General features: G+C 55.2%; 2 protein-coding genes across 2 annotated transcripts in view; one reads left to right on the forward strand and one right to left on the reverse strand.

The window, feature by feature from the left end:
- The window catches only part of CDHR2 (cadherin related family member 2), a 31614-nt gene extending 26425 nt beyond the window's left edge, over positions 1-5189 (forward strand). Inside the window, exons 28-31 of the mRNA XM_068980097.1 lie at positions 516-629; positions 710-790; positions 1882-1939; positions 4969-5189. Coding sequence (XP_068836198.1) covers positions 516-629; positions 710-790; positions 1882-1939; positions 4969-5100 — 385 coding nt within the window. The 3' untranslated portion in view covers positions 5101-5189. The remainder of the gene's footprint in view (positions 1-515; positions 630-709; positions 791-1881; positions 1940-4968) is intronic.
- Positions 5190-6162: 973 nt separating this feature from the next.
- GPRIN1 (G protein regulated inducer of neurite outgrowth 1) lies at positions 6163-15467 on the reverse strand. The gene is made up of 3 exons (XM_068981031.1): positions 15454-15467; positions 14748-14785; positions 6163-9062 (listed from the first exon to the last, which is right to left on the reverse strand). The coding sequence occupies exons 1-3, from the start codon at positions 15465-15467 to the stop codon at positions 6163-6165; spliced, it is 2952 nt and encodes a 983-aa protein (XP_068837132.1).
- Between the last annotated feature and the right edge of the window lie 1884 nt (positions 15468-17351).

The raw sequence follows: 17351 nt of genomic DNA on the forward strand, positions 1-17351 counted from the left end.
TTGGGCAGGGCCATGCTCAGTAAATCCTTAATCCAATTTTCTGCTGATGAGTGGGGTGCTCCCTTCCTGTCAGTTGTTTGGCCTGAGGCAGCCCAGTCCTGGAGTCTACAGGCTCTAAGGCGGGCTCTAAGGTAGCAAGCTGCAAAAGGACTTATGCCAACATACCCCTCCTAGGATTGCTGCCGCCAGTGCCTGAGAGTGACAGTGAGTTGGCAGTGGCCTGACTCGGGGACAGGGGCACTGGCACATGCTATGCCTTTAATAAATGCTGCTTTTTTGCCCCTTTCTAATGCATATGGAGGCAGTAGACATATCTGAGTGTGATGCTAGGCTTTTCCACTGATCAGCTGTGTGGTCTTCAGGAATGATTTCCCTTCCGAGATTCTTACCCTCTGTAAGATGGAGCTAACACTCCACCAGCAAGGTGGTTGTGAAATCACACTCTCAGGGCCTGTACTGGGCACACAGTAGGTGAATAGGGAAAGTAGTGACCTTCCGATCTGGGTTCCCCATAGCTACCAGCGGAAGCTTCGGGCTGTGAAAGCTGCCAAGGAGGCCCGGAAGACAGCAGTGGGGGTGATGCCCCCAGGCTCTGCCATCCCTGGGACTAATGTGTACAACACTGAGAGGTACGTGGGGATCAAAGGGTGGGTAAGAGACCCCATGGGGTGGTTAAGCCCATGGTTACTGGACTGGGCCTTCTCTCCAGGGCCAATCCCATGCTGAACCTCCCCGCCAAGGACCTGGGCTTTGAGTCCCAATCTTCCTCCAGCGACTTGGACCACATCAGGTGAGCAGTGCCCCTGGCAGCCAGGCTGGTTGGTGGTAATATTCATGGTGTGGGGAAGGGTGATGATGATGATGGTGATGGTGGTGGTGGTGATGGTGATGGTGGTGGTGATGGTGGTGGTGGTGATGGTGATGGTGGTGGTGGTGGTGGTGATGGTGATGGTGGTGGTGATGGTGATGGTGGTGGTGGTGGTGATGGTGGTGGTGATGGTGATGGTGATGGTGGTGGTGATGGTGGTGGTGGTGGTGATGGTGGTGATGGTGATGGTGGTGGTGGTGATGGTGATGGTGGTGGTGGTGATGGTGATGGTGGTGGTGGTGATGGTGGTGATGGTGATGGTGGTGGTGGTGATGGTGGTGGTGGTGGTGATGGTGGTGATGGTGATGGTGGTGGTGGTGATGGTGGTGGTGGTGATGGTGATGGTGGTGGTGGTGGTGGTGATGGTGATGGTGGTGGTGATGATGGTGATGGTGATGGTGGTGGTGATGGTGATGGTGGTGGTGGTGGTGATGGTGGTGGTGATGGTGATGGTGATGGTGGTGGTGATGGTGGTGGTGGTGGTGATGGTGGTGATGGTGGTGGTGGTGGTGGTGATGGTGGTGGTGATGGTGGTGGTGATGGTGATGGTGGTGATGGTGATGGTGGTGGTGATGATGGTGATGGTGGTGGTGATGGTGATGGTGGTGGTGGTGGTGGTGGTGGTGATGGTGATGGTGGTGGTGGTGATGGTGGTGGTGATGGTGGTGGTGGTGGTGATGGTGGTGATGGTGATGGTGGTGGTGGTGATGGTGATGGTGGTGGTGGTGGTGATGGTGATGGTGATGGTGATGGTGGTGGTGATGGTGGTGGTGGTGGTGATGGTGGTGGTGGTGATGGTGGTGGTGGTGATGGTGATGGTGGTGGTGGTGATGGTGATGGTGGTGGTGGTGGTGGTGATGGTGATGGTGGTGGTGATGATGGTGATGGTGATGGTGGTGGTGATGGTGATGGTGGTGGTGATGGTGATGGTGATGGTGGTAGTGGAAGTTGTTGGCCACAGACAGGTTGGACTGGGCCTGCCAACCATCTGAGCTCCATTGTCTCCCCTACAGCATCAACTCCCTGGATGACAATTCTGTGGATCTGGAAAACTGCACGCAGGAAATCAAGGCAAGATGGGGGATGAGTTGGTACCGGGGGTTTCTGACTTAGGGTGCTTCTCTTCAGAGGTGGGGTTCAGGACAGAGCTCGAGGGACCTGCTGCTGACATGGGTGTGTCTCTGCACTCAGCCCTGGGAAATCCCACAGCTTTGGAATGGGACCCAATCCTTATTCCTCTACTCATTCACTGTGACCCTGGGTGGGTGACTTCTTCCCTCTGGTTCTCAGTTTTCTAATCTATAAATGGGGATCAGAACACCAACTATTCAAAACTGTTGTGAGGATGAAATAAGAGTGGGTATAAAAACCATCTGGCACAAAGCAAGTGCTCAGAAATCTGGTTCCTTCCCTTTATATCCTTTATATAAAAGCTGGTGGGGTGGGAAGAGGAGATCCGGAGATGAACATAATCCAACTGAAGAGCAAAGGTAGGCTCGAGTGAACAACAGCGCCATTGTTTGTTCAGTGCGCTAGTTGGTTCAGTTAGATCGAGCATTTGCATAGCCTGGGCTGCTGACATGGGGAGCTCTTTAGATGTGAGTGTATCAGGTCACAGCCCAGAGATTCTGATCAGCTGGGGTGGGCCTGGGAAGGAAGGTGCTGCTAAAGCTCCTAGGATTCTAATGTGCAGGTGAGTGAGAACCTCGCAACTGGGAAAGTAGATCAGAGGGCTGGGTGGGGGATGGGGTGCCAGAACCAGGAGCAACTATCCTCTCCTTCCCACTTTGAAAGCCACCACTGGAGTAGAAGCTCTAAGGCCCACTGACATTTGATAGTCTCTGGTTGTGTGTGTGTGTGTGTGTGTGTGTGTGTGTGTGTGTGTGTAGGGATGGGTATCCTCCCACCATTCACCTTATCCACTCTACTTTGGGTCCTACCCTCAGCCTAGCCCTGCCCTCTTGGGGATCCACAGCCACCCTTCATGCTTCAAGACTTTTACTTAAAAAAAAAAAATTATTTATTTGTTATTGGCTGTGCTGCGGCTTCCCTGATAGCTCAGTTGGTAAGGAATCTGGGCTGTGCTGGGTCTTTATTGCTGTGTGAGGGCTTTCTCTAGTTGTGGTGCATGGGCATCTCATTGTTGTAGCTTCTCTTGTTGCACAGCACAGGCTCTAGGGCAAGCGGCCTTCAGCAGTTGCAGCACACAGACGCCATAGTTGAAGTTTGCAGGTTCCAGAGCGCCAGCTCAGTAGTTGTGGCACAGGGCCTTAGTTGCCTCAAGACATATGGGATTTTCCTGGAGCAGAGATCAAACCTAATTTCCCTGCATTGGCAGGCGGATTCTTAATCACTGGACCATCAGGGAAGCCTCATGCTTCACAACTTATTTTCCCTTGAGGATCCCTTACTTGAAAAGATTTGGTGAACCAAAGCCTCTCACAGGTGTTAAAATATCAGAATGCTGCCCAAGGACCTGGCTGTCACTTGAAGGCCTCCAAATGGGCCCCCAAGGATGAAGGTGATGGATGGGGGTTCAGGCCGCCAGGCAATGCTGGAGGCCTCTGGTTGGATGGCTCATCTCTGGGTTCAAGATGGTTTGGAGCAAAAGCTCCCGCTTAGGTGGAGGGAAACAGTCTTGAGGGCTGGAGCCGGTGACTGGGCAGGTGGCCCCTAATGGAGGCTAAGGTTGACCCTAGTGGAGGAGAGTGGAGTGGGGAGGGGAGTGGAGTCAGAGACCCCAGCAGTGGGGCTGGACCTGGGGGTTGGGGAGGGCCAGGGAACTCCCAGGGAGTCTGGAGAGGGAGGAGGATCAGAGGACTGAGTGTCTTCTGTCTTCAGGCCGGGAAAAAGCCAATCCTGTGAAGGCAGGGAGTGGGGTTCAGTCTCCGAGAATCCTGCAGCGGAAAGCGGGCCTTGAGGTCTCCAAGTGCGGAAAGCAGGTGGGGCCTTTTTCCACAGACCCCTTGGTGCCAACTCACCTAAGCCTTCCATAAATGTTTCTGTGGAAGGTCTGAAAGACCTGAGGGCTCATCCAGTCTGAGTTTTTCAAGCAACCAAGGCCAGGGAGGGGTGTTGAACTGCCCAAGATCAGAAAGTTCGCAAGGTCAGGGCAGCCCAGAACCCAGGTCTCCTATCTCCCAGGCCAGGCCATGTTTCCTGGGCTGCAGTGTGCCAACTGTTCCCAATGGGGGTCTGTGTGGAGGGCTCTGGGGAGCATGGCAGACTGTTTAGCTCCTCCTGGGACCCCCTCAGATGTTCCACTGTTTACCAGGGACCAGAACAACCCCAGTCTGGAAAAAGCCCTTAGTGAGCCCTAGGGAGGGTAGAGGTGGTGGTGGTGGTTGGGACTTTGCTCCCATGGGTGTTCTCATGGTGGAGTAACTGAGCCTGGGGGCCTGGCTGGTCCACAGGAGGGAGTCTTGTGAAGGTGTGAGTGTGACATGTCACATGGTGAGGGGGAAGAGGGAGGGCAGGAGACAAGTTAGTGTATGCCGTGATGGCCAGCAGGCAGGACCTGGGTGTGATGTATCCCTCTGGGATGGCAGAAGGACCTGCCAAATTCAACCAGGGGCAGCGTGGAGTTGTGGACAGGCTTTAGAGTCAGCAAGACAAGCGGTCCAAACCTTGCTGTGCCCCTTCTGGGCCAGAGAGCCTTCCAAGCCTTGGTTTCCTCATCTGTAAACTGGGGGACATTATCCCTCCCTCAGGGGGTCCTATGAGTACCTCAGGTTATGGATGGCTGTGCCCAGCACCCACCGTGCATGCCATGAGGTACAGGTGGCAAGGACTGTGGCTGGACTGGCTCTGGCACAGGACACAGGGCCTGACTTATTCAGGACCTGGCAGAAGACCAAAATGCCGCCATGTTCTTGGGCAAGACAAAGGCTGCAGTAGACCCCTGAGGCCCACCCCATCACCTGAACCCATCTGCACCACCAGTAGTCATGGCCGCCTCTGGGACAGAGTCAGGAAACTGAGACCCCAGCCAAGGAGCCATCTGGTCGTGAGCTTGAAGGCCCATTCATTCTCCTAAGGACTGGAGAGATCACTCCATCTTTGCCCTGGTCTGACCCCTCCCCTCCCTCTTTCCACAGAAGGAGCCCCTGAATGGTCCCATGGGGCCAGATCCAGAGCCCTGGAACAGTGAGCTGTCCGGGAGGAAGGCGGGCTCAGAGCAGAAGGAGGAGCTGGCCTTCACCAACCTTGGCCTGGACACCACAGATCTGTGATGGGGGCGCAGCCAGCAGATCCTGGCCACAGAGCTCCACATGGGCCCCCACTCTGCTGATCCACCTCCAAAGAGGCCTTATTACCCCCAAATTACACCTACCCTTCCCTGATCATAATAAGATAAGCTGCTCCACCCCCATCTGCTTGTAGCCAATCACAACTGACAAGGGTTGGGGGAGTATTTTATTACCAATGTATTGTGACAGTTTGTAGCCAAAAACCGTGGCTGGAGGGTTGGGGGACAGGGGTACTGAGTGGTCACAAGGGACTTGTGGGGCTCACGGCACTGGGGGATGAGGGACCAGAGAGGGTGGTCTTTTAGGGACTACGGTGGCTGTAGAGTGAGCTTTCTGTCGTGTCCCCAGCACCCAAGGCCAGCTGTCACCAGGCTGTGGGCCTCTGACCATGACCCTCCGGCGTTTCTGTGACTCTGGCAGCTGCGCCCACAGGGCACTCCTGCAGCTGCCTTTGGCCTGTCTGGGAATTGTGGAGTGGTGTCCAGTGAGGGTGGGGATAGGGCCAGGTGAGGGGGAGACGGGAACAGGGGACAACTACCAGCATGCAAGAGATGCCCAGGCCATGGGGCCAGCCCGCCGCGTGGACACGCACTCGCATACACCCCGGGCTTGCACATTGGGGGTCTCACATGCCAATCCTCACATACTTGGGGCTTTTGTACACAGTTTCTCCCGTTCTGGGGACCTGGCTGCCTCTGGAGACCACAGCGCACCTGTCTGGACATCTCAGGAGCCTGCCCTAGCTCTCAAGGCTAGGTTCCCAGAGGTGGCCTAGTGTGGCAGGGAGGGGGTGGCGCTGAGGGCTATGAGGGGATGGGGGTGTCGGTGCTGGGTTCGTGGGCTCCTGACCACGAGGGAGCTGGGTAGAGGGCATTCATTGGTGTGTTTAGGAAGGGAAAGAGGGGCTTGAAAGGATGAGAAGGCCCTAGATGCTGCCCGCCCCTTGGAGGCCTGTCGCGCGTTTAGGGGATCCCTTCTAGGGGCCTGGGATCGAGAAGGGAGCCTGAGAAGGTTGGAAACCCGGGCGTACAAAAGCGGAGCCGATCACTCGGCCGTGGGCCCGGCCCGCGAGCAGCATCGCGGGCGCCGCACACTCTGCAGCAGCGCGCGGAAGAGGCCCGGCGGGCGCTTGGCGGCTCCCTCAGGGGGCGCGGTGCGGACGGAGCCCGCGCGGCCAGGACCCGGGCGCGCAGCGGGAGGTGGCGGCGCGGGCGCCCCCTGGCGACCGTGCTCCTCGATCTGTCGCTCCAGATGCTTCTGGATGGCCATGCCCAGCACCTCCACCTCCATGGCGGCGCCGTACACCTCCCACGTCATGCCCTTTTCGTCCCAGCTTACGTCGCGCACCGGCTCGACCGCCTCGGGGGGCGCCGCGGCGGCCGCCAGCGCGGAGCCCGGCCGCACCCGCACTTCGGGGAAGGCGGGCGGCGCGGCGGCCTGCGGCGTCATGGGCCCAGTGGCCACGGAGCGCGTCTCGGCGGCGCCCAGGGACACTTGCAGGCCCGCGTCCCGGCGAGAGGGCGGCCCGGGCGCGGGGCTGGGCGCGCGCGGCGCCCCCTGGAAGCTGAAGGCCGGGCCGCCCGCGCCGTCCTGCGGAGACATGGGGCTCACGGCCACCGATACGCAGGCCTGCGAGCCCGCCTGCGTGCCCGCGTCCTCGCGTGGCGGCGGGGCGCTCGCCTCCCACGACGGCACCTTGGTGAAGTTGTCGCGAGTCCGCGGCCCGGGCGGCGGCGGCGCGACCGCCTCCAGGCCGGGGCTTCTCTCGGCCCTGGCAGCCGCCGGGTCCTTCCGGACGAGGCTGGAGGCCTCGGAGCTGGGCAGTGACGCTGGCTCCACGCGGCCCCCGCCGTCTGCGGGAGAAGGAGCGGAGTCACAGGGTTTGTCATCTGCCTGCCTGGAGGAGGCCTTCTCCAGAGTCAGGCTGTCCCCCTTCCCCGAGGATGGGGGCTCCCCCTTTCTTGGAGGCACAGAGTCAGTCTTGTCCAGGGCTACAGGCGCCACCTTTCCAGAGGCAATAGAGCCTGCTGATTCTGAGGATCCAGGATCCGGCTTCTCTGGGGCCAGTGGCTTCTCGTTCAGCGAAGATGTAGCCTCTACTTTCCCGGCTGAGACGGTGCCCTCCTGCCCAGAGGGCGTGGTTTCCCCTTTGCCCTCGGACTTGGATTCTGCTTTTCCGGAGGCCCTGGGATCCACCTTCGTGGAGTTCATAGGATTGCCCTTCTCGAGGGGCAGAGCATCCACCTTTCCCTCTGGGACAGCTTCTGCCTTTCCCGAGGATGCCGGGACTGTTTTTCCTAGGCTCGCGAGGGTCACCTTTCCTGCGGACTCGGAGTCTACGTCTCCGGGGAGAACAGCTTCTGGCTTTCCCTTGATCACAGGGTCCACTTTCCCTGAGGTGGGGGGATCAGCCTTCCCCAAGGCTGAGGGACCCACCTTTACAGGGGCCAGGGGACCTGTCTTTTCCGAGGACAATGTGTCTGCTTTCCCCCTAGTCACCGCCTCAGCTCTTTCAGAGGAAGGAGGACCCATGGGACCAGAGGACGCAGAGTCTATCTTTCCTGATGATTCAGGATTTACTTTTCCAGGAGGTGATGTTTTTGTATTTCCCACAGAAATGGGATCCCCCTTTCTGGAGGACACTAGGTCCTCCTTTCTTGAGGATGCGGTTTCTGTCTTTCCCACTGACATCAGTTCTGCCTGCACGGGAGACAAGGTCTCTGGCTTTCCTGAGGACACAGGATCCACTTTTGCCAAAGAAACCGAACCCACTTCGCCTGAAGTCACGGGGTCCATATTTTTCAAAGACATGGGCTCCACCTGTCCAGTAGACATGGTTTTTGTCATTCGCACAGACATGGAGCCTTGCTTTCCTGAGGAGGCAGGGTCCATCTTTCCTAGGAACTGAGGGTCCTCTTTTGTGGAGGACATAATTTCTGCATTTACCATAGATGCAGGATCTGTCATCCCCAAGTGAGTAGGATCTACCCTTCCTGATGGCCCCAGAGCCACTGTTCCAGGCATGATTTTGCCTGGTGACCCTGGAATCAGCATTTCCAAGGACACAGGATCCGCGTTTGCTGAGAGCTCGGGATCTCTCTTTCCCAAGGCTACAAGATCTGTCTTTTCTGCAAATGCAGGCCCCACCTCTTCTGAGGACACTCGAAGTTCTTTTCCTGAATACCTGGGCTCCTCCTTTCTTGGGAATACAGGATCCACTTTGCCCAAGGATCCAGGCTCCTCCTTCCTTAGGGACACTGTATCCATCTTTCTGGAGCACTGAGGATCCACCTTTCCCAAGGATCCAGGCTCCTCTTTTCCTGGGGTCACAGGATCCTTCCTTCCAGAAGCCACAGAATCCCCTTTCCCTACGATTGCAGGCTCTGTCTTTCCTGTCAACATAGGATCTGTCTTCCTCAAGGACTCAGCATCTTCCTTTCCTATGGAAACGGAATCTACCTGTTTTGAAGACTTGGAATCCATATTCTCTAAGAACATCAGATTTCTGTTCTCTGAGGGTGAAGGATCAGTTTTCACTGAGGACACAGGCTCTGGCCTCCCAGAGAAGGTGGTTTCTGGTGTTCCTGAGATCAAGGCTCCTTGTGTCCCTAATGTCTCCTTGGTGGCTGCCTCTTGGGAAGGGATGTGGGTCATGGAGGGGTAGGCCACACTCCTGCCAAGGTCCTCAGAGAAGGACGCCCCTTCCCCAGCCCCACTGGGGCTGCTGTGTCTAGAGTCCATGCTTGGGCTTTGGGCGGGGGTGTGCCTTGGGTGTGTAGGGATGGCCTTTTGCTGGGAGGGGCAGCAGTCCCTCATGGCCTGGCTCCCAGCCCCCAGGCTCCCATCCTGTGGGCAGCAGAAGGCTGTGGGCTGGGGTCCTGGGGGTCTGGAGTCCTTTCGAAGCAGCTGGAGCCAGGCTGGGTCTTCAGCACTGCCCAGTTGCCCTCATGACCATGCTTGTGCCCCAGGCTTCTGTCTGGTTCTGAAACATAGAAAGAGCAGACTCAGACTTAGAGGAGATCCAGTGGGAGGAGCATCTATCTAGGCCTCTTCCCTCTCACTATTTCTAACACTATTTCTCACTATTTCTAAGAAGGCCGCCAGGCCTTCTTACCACATTCTCTACCTTTGTCTGATCCCCTCCTGTCCATAGGGTCTGGGCTAATAAATGAACCCAACCATACCATTTCCCTGCTTCACTGCTCCCACTGGCCCTCTGGATAAAGGCCAGGCTTCTTAAAAGGGCAATCAAGGCCGTTTACAACTTGGCCACAATCTAACTTTTCACCCTCCCTTTTCAGCCCACCCCATGCAACATGCTACCTAGAAGTTATGCTGTTCTCCTTTAGGCCATGGGTCACAAATTCTGATGCTATAGGGGCCAGGTAGGTAATCTAATTGAGGGAAGCAGACTGGGTCCTAAACAGTAGGGAGTGGTCGGGACTAAGGCAAACTGGAGAGCACGTGCCTTGTCTAAAGGGGGGACCATATTCCATTAGCCAAGTACTGTCCTGGAGAAATGCAACCTGGTAGTATCAGTCAGAAGTGGGAAATACAGAAGTTTAATGTAAAATATCCCAATTAATTCAAGATTTAAAAACTCTGGTATGTGGGCCAAAGTATGTCTGTGGATCACTAGTTTATGTCTGTGTAGGCCCTGGGGAGATGGGAATGGTTTACGGTTGAGGAAAGGGCACAGTCTGAAACGTGTGTTTTCAAAGATTGCTTAGGGGTGGTGTGGAGGCTGGAGAGGAGGGGTTGGCCAATCATTTATTCAACCTCTCATGCATCCTGCTCTTCATTCATTTACCCAGCCCTTTCCCTGTGATGGTCTAGATGAGAGACGGTACAGCAAAGGTGGTGGCGAAGAGCTGGCAGTTTTGAGAGGTCTGAGGGCAACTGACAGGAACCAACTGGATGTAAGAGGTGATCGTGGCGGTGGTCTGCAGGATTCTGGCTAGGTTGGGGGGCTGCTGGGCAAGACATCTGGGGAAAGGGAGAGTTGCATTTTGGACAAACTGAGTGTGTGGTACCTGGGATACACCCAGGGAGAGGATCTCGCAGGCCGCTGGATCAGGATGCAATTCAGTTTTTTCATACACTCAGCAGCCAATGCAAGCAGAGCTCTGATTCCCCCAGATCTCTTCCTCCCGACATCTCCAAAGCCACATTGTAGTGCTCAGGCCAAGATCCCTTGACTTCTGAAACCCTCCAGCCCAACATTCGAGCAAAACATAATGGATCTACCTTCAAAAGAAATCCAGAATTTGGCAACTATCCTGAGCCAAACCCACACCATCTCTGACCGGAATTATTCCTGCTTTATTCTTCACTCTATTTGTTTATTCTCAACACAGCAGCCAGAGGGATCTTAGTAAAATTCAAGGCAGACCTCCTTTGCCCAGAACCATGTAGTGTCCCCATTTCATGCAATGTAAAAATGTTAGTCACTCAGCTGTGTCCAGCTCTTTGCAACCCCACGGACTGCCAGGCTCTTCTGTCCATGGAATTCTCCATGCAAGAATACTGGAGTGGGTAGCCATTCCCTTCTCCAGGGGATCTTCCCAACCCAGGGACTGAATGTGGATCTCCCGAATTACAGGCAGATTCTTTACCATCTGTGCCACCAGGGAAACTCCTCACCATAGCCCACAAGTTCCTGCATTTTCTGGCCCTGTCACAGCTCTTGGTCTTGTCTCCTACTGCTCTCCCCTGATTACCCTGCTTCAGCGACCCGTCTGCCCTGTTGGCCCCTGAACCCAATACCTTGGGGCCTTTGCACTGGCTCTCTCCTCTCTGCCCGAAATGCTTTCGCTCCCAACATCTGCATCTCCCTGAAGCTTTCCCTGACATATCCAGTATAAAGTAGCCTCCTTCCCAACATGGGCTGGTGCTCTCCTCCCCCCTTGCCTTGCTCCATTTTTCTTTCTGGTACCTGTCTTCATCCTCAAATTGCACATGCTTGTTTATTGCTCATGATGTGTCTCTACCATGAGAATGTCCGCTCCAGGAGTGTGGGGACTTTGCCATGTTAACTGATGTAGTCTCAGGGTTGAGAACAATGACTGGCACATAGTAAGCAAGTGGTTTCCAATACATGTTTGTTAAATAAATGACTGAATGCCCTTTCTGTGACGTTGGTCCCACCATGCCACTCTTGGCTCAAAGCCCTCTTTGCTCTTTTAGGGGAAATAAATTGGTTGCAATCTTTTTGGAAGGACATTTATCAATATCAGACTAATGGTGCATGAGAACATGGCTGGTAATGAGAAGAAAACCAGGAAGTGTGTTTGTAAAATGTGGGACAAACATATGGGAAACACTCCACCTCCCACAGCTGTTAGAATGGGTGGAGTGATGAGGAAAGATGCTCAAGGTAAGTCAAGGAAAAAAACCAGGGGACAGCATGGCTAGTGGGTTTCTGTGAGTGTAGGCAAGGAAAAGGATAGATACACATCTGTAGGTGTATTTATAAAGAGAAAATTTCTGGAAGGAAACCCATGAAACTGTTAGCAGTGATTGCCTTTGGGAAGTGAGACCAGAGAATCTGGAGGTAGAAGAAACCATTTTATTAATGCTGCTTTGCAATGCTTGAATTTTGATTATGTGTGCACATATCATTTTTAAAGAAAACAGGGAAAAAGAAACTTAATGACTTCTTGTTATCTTTAGGGTCAAGTCCAACTCTTTAATGTGCTTCTAAGCCCCTGTGTATTTACTCACTTGGTGGGCTTTATCTTTCATTATGCACTCCATCCCCCACAGCATGTGTACACACACACACACACTCAAAAATGCTTTGGGTTCAACCAGGGGTTCAAATTCTCTCCCATCTTGGCCTCTACAACTTTCCTGCTTGGGTTTTATTAAACCTTCAGTTCTCAGTTTAAATGCCACCTCCTCCAATGACCTTCTTTGCATACCACCTTCCTTGGGGTTCCTGTGGCCTCTTGTTCTACTCCTAACCAGACTCTTGTCATTCTGCCTATAGCCCTTTACACCTCTGGATCCCCACCTGGCCCTCAGGTGCCTGGATGGGGATTCAGTTGCTATTGTTCACCACTGGGTCCCCCAAGCTTTGGGCTTATGGGACTTGGGGGGTGAGGATTTCACTAAAATAGGGGGATGGGAGGAGAAGCAGTCTTGCAGAGGATGGTGGGGGACTGGGTTTTGGGAAGTTTAAGTGGGGTGTCTGAGGGTCTCATAGGGGAGATATCCAGGAGGCTTCTGGGAGACAGGTTTGAAACACAGGAGAGGTCTGCTGGAATTCTTTGGATCTGGTTTTCATCAGCATAAAAACAGCAGGTATATGGGGAGCTTGGGGCTTCCCAGGTGGCTCAGTGGTAAAGAATCTGCCTGCCAATGCAGGAGAAGTGGTTCGATCCCTGGGTTGGATCCCAGGGAAGATCCCCTGGAGAAGGAAATGGCAACCCACTCCAGAATTCTTACCTGGGAAATCCCATTGTCAGAGAAGCCTGTGGGCTATAGTCTATGGGGTTCCAAAAGAGTCGAAAATGACTTAGAGACTAAACAACAACAAAATAGGGAGCTTGGGCTGGAACTGGAAGGAGTTGCCAAGGGCTATAGGAGGTATGCTCTGAGTCCTCACCAACCTTCTTTTCACCCCTGGTAGCCCAGCCCCGGTGTCCTCTCACACCGGCCCCTCCAACAGGCTCCCTCCCCCAGGTGAGGCATGGGCCAGAAGTCAGGACAGCTCCCCAACTTACCAGCTTCCTGATTTTATACCAGCTCTATGACCTTAGGCAAGTGCCTTCTCCCCACTGGGGACCCTAACAAACCTACCCCCTGCTCCCCCAGGGCTGCAGGGAGAATTAAAGAAGATGAAGGGTGTGCACGTTCCTGCTACTTCAGGGCTGGGCTGTGTACATGCAAGGCCTGTTTTTATCTACTCAGTCTGTCAGAGCCCAGCTGTGCTCCCAGGAGGGGGCAGGGGAGCGAGGGCCAGCAACACAGGTACAAACTGGCAAAACCTCGCCCTTGGACATGCCTGATCAACTTGGAGTGCTGAAAAAAAATTTTTTTTAAGTTATCGATCAACATTTAAAAATTAGAAGAGTTCATGTGAAAATCAGATTTCTAGCTCCTCTTGGAAAACTAAGATTTGGCAGTCTGCGTGTGCTTCCTTCATAGCAGCAGCGAGCAGTGGCTGCCTCCTTAGATGGATCCAATCAGCCACCGTCTCTACCCCTCCCAGTGGTGTCCTGGGCACTGAGGTTGACTGCCTGCTGCCATTGATCACTGATTGCACCATCATTTTTCTTATAGCAGCCCCTCGTGGGTGTTATTCACCTGGCCTGTAGCCACCTGAGTTCTGGCTCTTGACCTAGATGCCAAGAAGGCGGGAGGTGGCCCTGCACACATGAAGTTCTTACAAGGCTTATTATGTGCAAATCCTGGACACTTTCTGGGCAGATGCTCTGGTCTTATTTTCCAGAGAAGGACACTGAGGTTCGAAGAGGCAGGCATGGCCAAGCTGGCATGCCTTCTGAAAGTTCCATAAGAGGCTACCTTCTTAGTTGTCAGTCCACAATTCTCTGATGTGGAATAAGGTCCAAGTTGGGACAAAGAGCCTGGCCACATAGTTAGAAAGATGTGGGGGTCAAGCCCCAGCCTAGTCATTGACTTGTTACATGACTTTGGGTGAGTTTTTCCACACTGAACCTCAGTTTCCCAATCTTTCAAATGGGGGAGATGCATGCATGCTAAGTCGCTTCAGTCGTGTTTGACTCTTTGCAATCCTATGGACTGTAGACTGCCAGGCTCCTCTATCAGAGGAATTCTCCAGGCAAGAATGCTGGAGTGGGTTGCCATGCCCTTTTCCAGAGGATCTTCCTGACCCAGTAATTGAATCCACGTCTCTTACATCTCCTGCATTAGCAAGTGGGTTCTTTACCGCTAGCATCACCTGGGAAGCCACAAAGGGGAGAGGATGTAGTTATACTAGTAGAACTGGCTGAGGCCTGGGTTTACGATCTGCCAGGATACTATTCCTAGAGGCTCTACCCCTTGCAGTTCTGCTAGGCTTTACCCAGCTCTCAAGAAAGCCTTGGTATTCTCAAGTCATTTCTCCAAAAGGCAACCCACGCCTGGGGTCTCATATTCTCGCCTCCCATCTCCCACTGGACTCAGCTCCATCACTCTCCCACTGTGTGCTCAGCCCTGGGCCCAGTATTCTCAGGCTTGTTTTTGCATCTGGACTCCACAACAGTCTCAGGAGGGGGGCATTATCATCCCATTTCACAGATGAGGATGCTGAAGTTAGAGGCAGAAAAGACTTGACCAAGGGCACAAAGCTGGGAGAGGATTCAAAGCCTGTTTTCTCTGAATCCAAACCCTGGTTCTTCCTACTCACATCAGCCAAGATCTTGGACATTGATGCATGGCTCTTAAAACCCCTTTATGCTCTTCAGGGTCACGCCAAGGGTCCTCCCAGTCCCCTGGATCTAACAGGCAACAGCACAAGGAGGTGTCTAGAAGAGGAAGCAAGAGTGTCTTCTGTGTGAGAACCCACTTGTGGGCACACCCTTTGGGCAGATGATCCTGCACACTTCTGCCTCCTGATGGAGGTAAAAGGTTGAAATGACCCCCAGTTGTGTGGGCTGGCTCACCCGGCATGCAGCGGAGCACGTAGATGGCTTGTCGACATCTGCGCCAGCTTAGGCCAGCCTGGGGAGCCAGAGTCCGGCTCCTGCGTTTTGCTCAAGAATTTGGTGTGCACATGTGCAGTCTGTATGTGCAGAATGCCCTATGTGTCTGTGTCTCCTGGTGGCCATTTGGACCCTGTGGGTATGCACATTCACGGCCACCTGGCCTCAGAGCCTCATTCATGGGAGAGCTGGCCGGTATGTGCACAAGCGTTGTTATGCCCTGCTCCCAGGCAGAGAAGTCCCTGTGAATGCTCACTCAAGCCCAGAGACCTGGCCAGCCTGTTATTTCCCCTTTAGGATTTCTTTCCGAATTGGAGCCAGGACTGCCAGGCACCTGCAATCACCTCTCCCCATGGTGATAAGATTGACAAAGGCTTGTGGTACTTCAGCAGGTGTGTGTGTGTGACAGTCTAGGTGTGCTGTGCCTCACCCTCTCATCCCCTTGTCTTCTACTGTCAGAGCAGTAAAGCGTCCTGCCTGGGCCTGGATGGGAGAAGGAGTCTAGCAAAGGGTGATATCCAGTCTTCCTTCCAGAAATAGCCTTAAGGGCAGCTGTCCATACACTCACAGGAGGGCAAGAGTGGACATGCAGGAGTTGAGGGGTGGAGAGCAAGCTAAAAGTGTGTGATGGCGTGTATGACACACCTACTCCAGGGTCTGGGGGTACCTGAGGGACACCATGATGTGCAGGTGTGAACAGGCGCAAGCAGGCCAGAGCAGGGTGGCTGCGAGTGCGTTGTGATGGGGACTACTGCTGAGTTGAGTGTGTGCTATGATAGGCGATGGCTGCTGTGAGTGCGTAGCAATGCCTGGGTGTGTACGCAAAGATGTACTGGGTGGGTGCACAGGTGGCCATGTGTATGAGTCTGATGGAATGATCAAGGACCATAGTGTGTGTAAACCTGTGGCCTCGAGTGGTGAGCGTGTGACAGTATTTGTGGTGGACCCCCAGAGTGTGTGCCACACCGAGCGTGCGACAGCGAGTGTGCTTGATGGTGCCAATAGAGCCACTCGATCGCCGAGCTCGCTCCATGGGGAAAATGAATCAACGCGGGCGGACCCTTTCCCCGCGGTGGCGGGAAGCGCCCCCTCCCGCACCACGGTGCCAAACAAAGCGGCAGTCAGAGGCGAGGCCAGGCGCGGGGCCGGGGTCTTACACACAGGGCGGGATGGCCCGCAGGGCCCCTCGGGTGCTCGGCCAGGACTGCGGACCCGCCCCCGCCCCGCCCCAGAGAGGAACCTAGAAATGGACACCCGCCGCCCCAGTAGCGCGCGTACCTTCACCCAGGCGCACGCCAGACACAAGCCGCGCGCTGTGCCCAAACCCCGCCACCCAGGCGGTTCGAGGACCCTGGACAGCGGCTCTGGGGCTGCTGCGAGCGGCAGAAGGGGGTCGACACCGCCCGTTTGTAGCGAGCAGCAGATGCAGGAGCAGCGCTTACCGGGCTCTGTCGCCGTTCCGTCTCCTCGGCGCGCTGCGCTCTGGCTCCCGCCACCGCCACCGCCGCTGCCCGAGCTGCCTCGGCTGCCTCCGGCCGGGCTGGCGGGCGGACCCGCGGACTCGGCGCAGCCGTCCCCCGCGCCAGCTCTGCGCTCCCACCCCGCGCCCCGCCCCGGGCATGCGCGCTAGCTGACTGGCGGCCTCAGAACCCGGGAGGGGGCGGTGCCGGCAGGGAAGCAGGGGCCCAAAGGAGGGAGAGGCGCCCCTCGCCCGCAGCCCCTCACTGCGACCGCTAGGCTCCTGGGTTCCCCGCCCTCCTCGACCCGGTTAGCGTTTCACAGACTGGATACCGAGGGGCGGAGAGGCTGCCGACTTGCTGCGCGCCTGTTGAGGGCGGGGCACGCTGTCACTCAGATCTCACTCAATCCAGCCCCGCGAACGCCCTCTGCTTGTTTCACCGAGGAGAAAACTGGGGCCCAGAGAGGGGAGGCCACTTGTCCAAGGATACTCGGCCTCTGAATAGAGACCCAGGTCTGCGCCATGTCCGAGCTCCCCCTGCACGGAATTTCCCGCCTCCTCCTTGGCCGCACTTCCGGCCTTCTCCCACACCCCCACTTCGCCCCGCCCCCGTCCCCTTTGTCTCGCCGCCACCCACGCTCTCGGGAGTGGAGGGACCTGCGTGGTTGTGGGAGGAGGGAGAGAGCCTTTGATTTCCCCGCTATCGTCCTCCCTAGCCAGGGTGCCCGCTCACCTAGTCTGTGCAAGCCGGGTTCTCCTCCACCCTCCAGCAAATCATTTCACCTTTCAGAGTCTCAATTTCTCCATCTGTAAGATGGGACTAACATGAATCACCTTACAGTGAGTAGTCTTGGAAGGATGAAGGAGCCTGAAGTAGGTGTTCAGAGGCTTTTAGCTGAATTTGAATTGCCAAGGACGGGAGGACTTGTTGCCCACCCCACCTTGACGTTTCTCAGCCGAGCAATAGCCCCCTCCCCTTTGATTTCCCAGAAGGGGAAAAATAAGTCTGTAATTGCCAAAAGGTGATAAAACCCTCTCACGTGTACTGTAAAATCACCTACTAAGAGTGGTAGCAACTAACGTTAATATGCTTAAAGCCCACAAGT

This window comes from Capricornis sumatraensis, chromosome 9 (genome assembly GCF_032405125.1).
Source record: "Capricornis sumatraensis isolate serow.1 chromosome 9, serow.2, whole genome shotgun sequence".
Taxonomy (NCBI): Eukaryota; Metazoa; Chordata; class Mammalia; order Artiodactyla; family Bovidae; genus Capricornis; species Capricornis sumatraensis.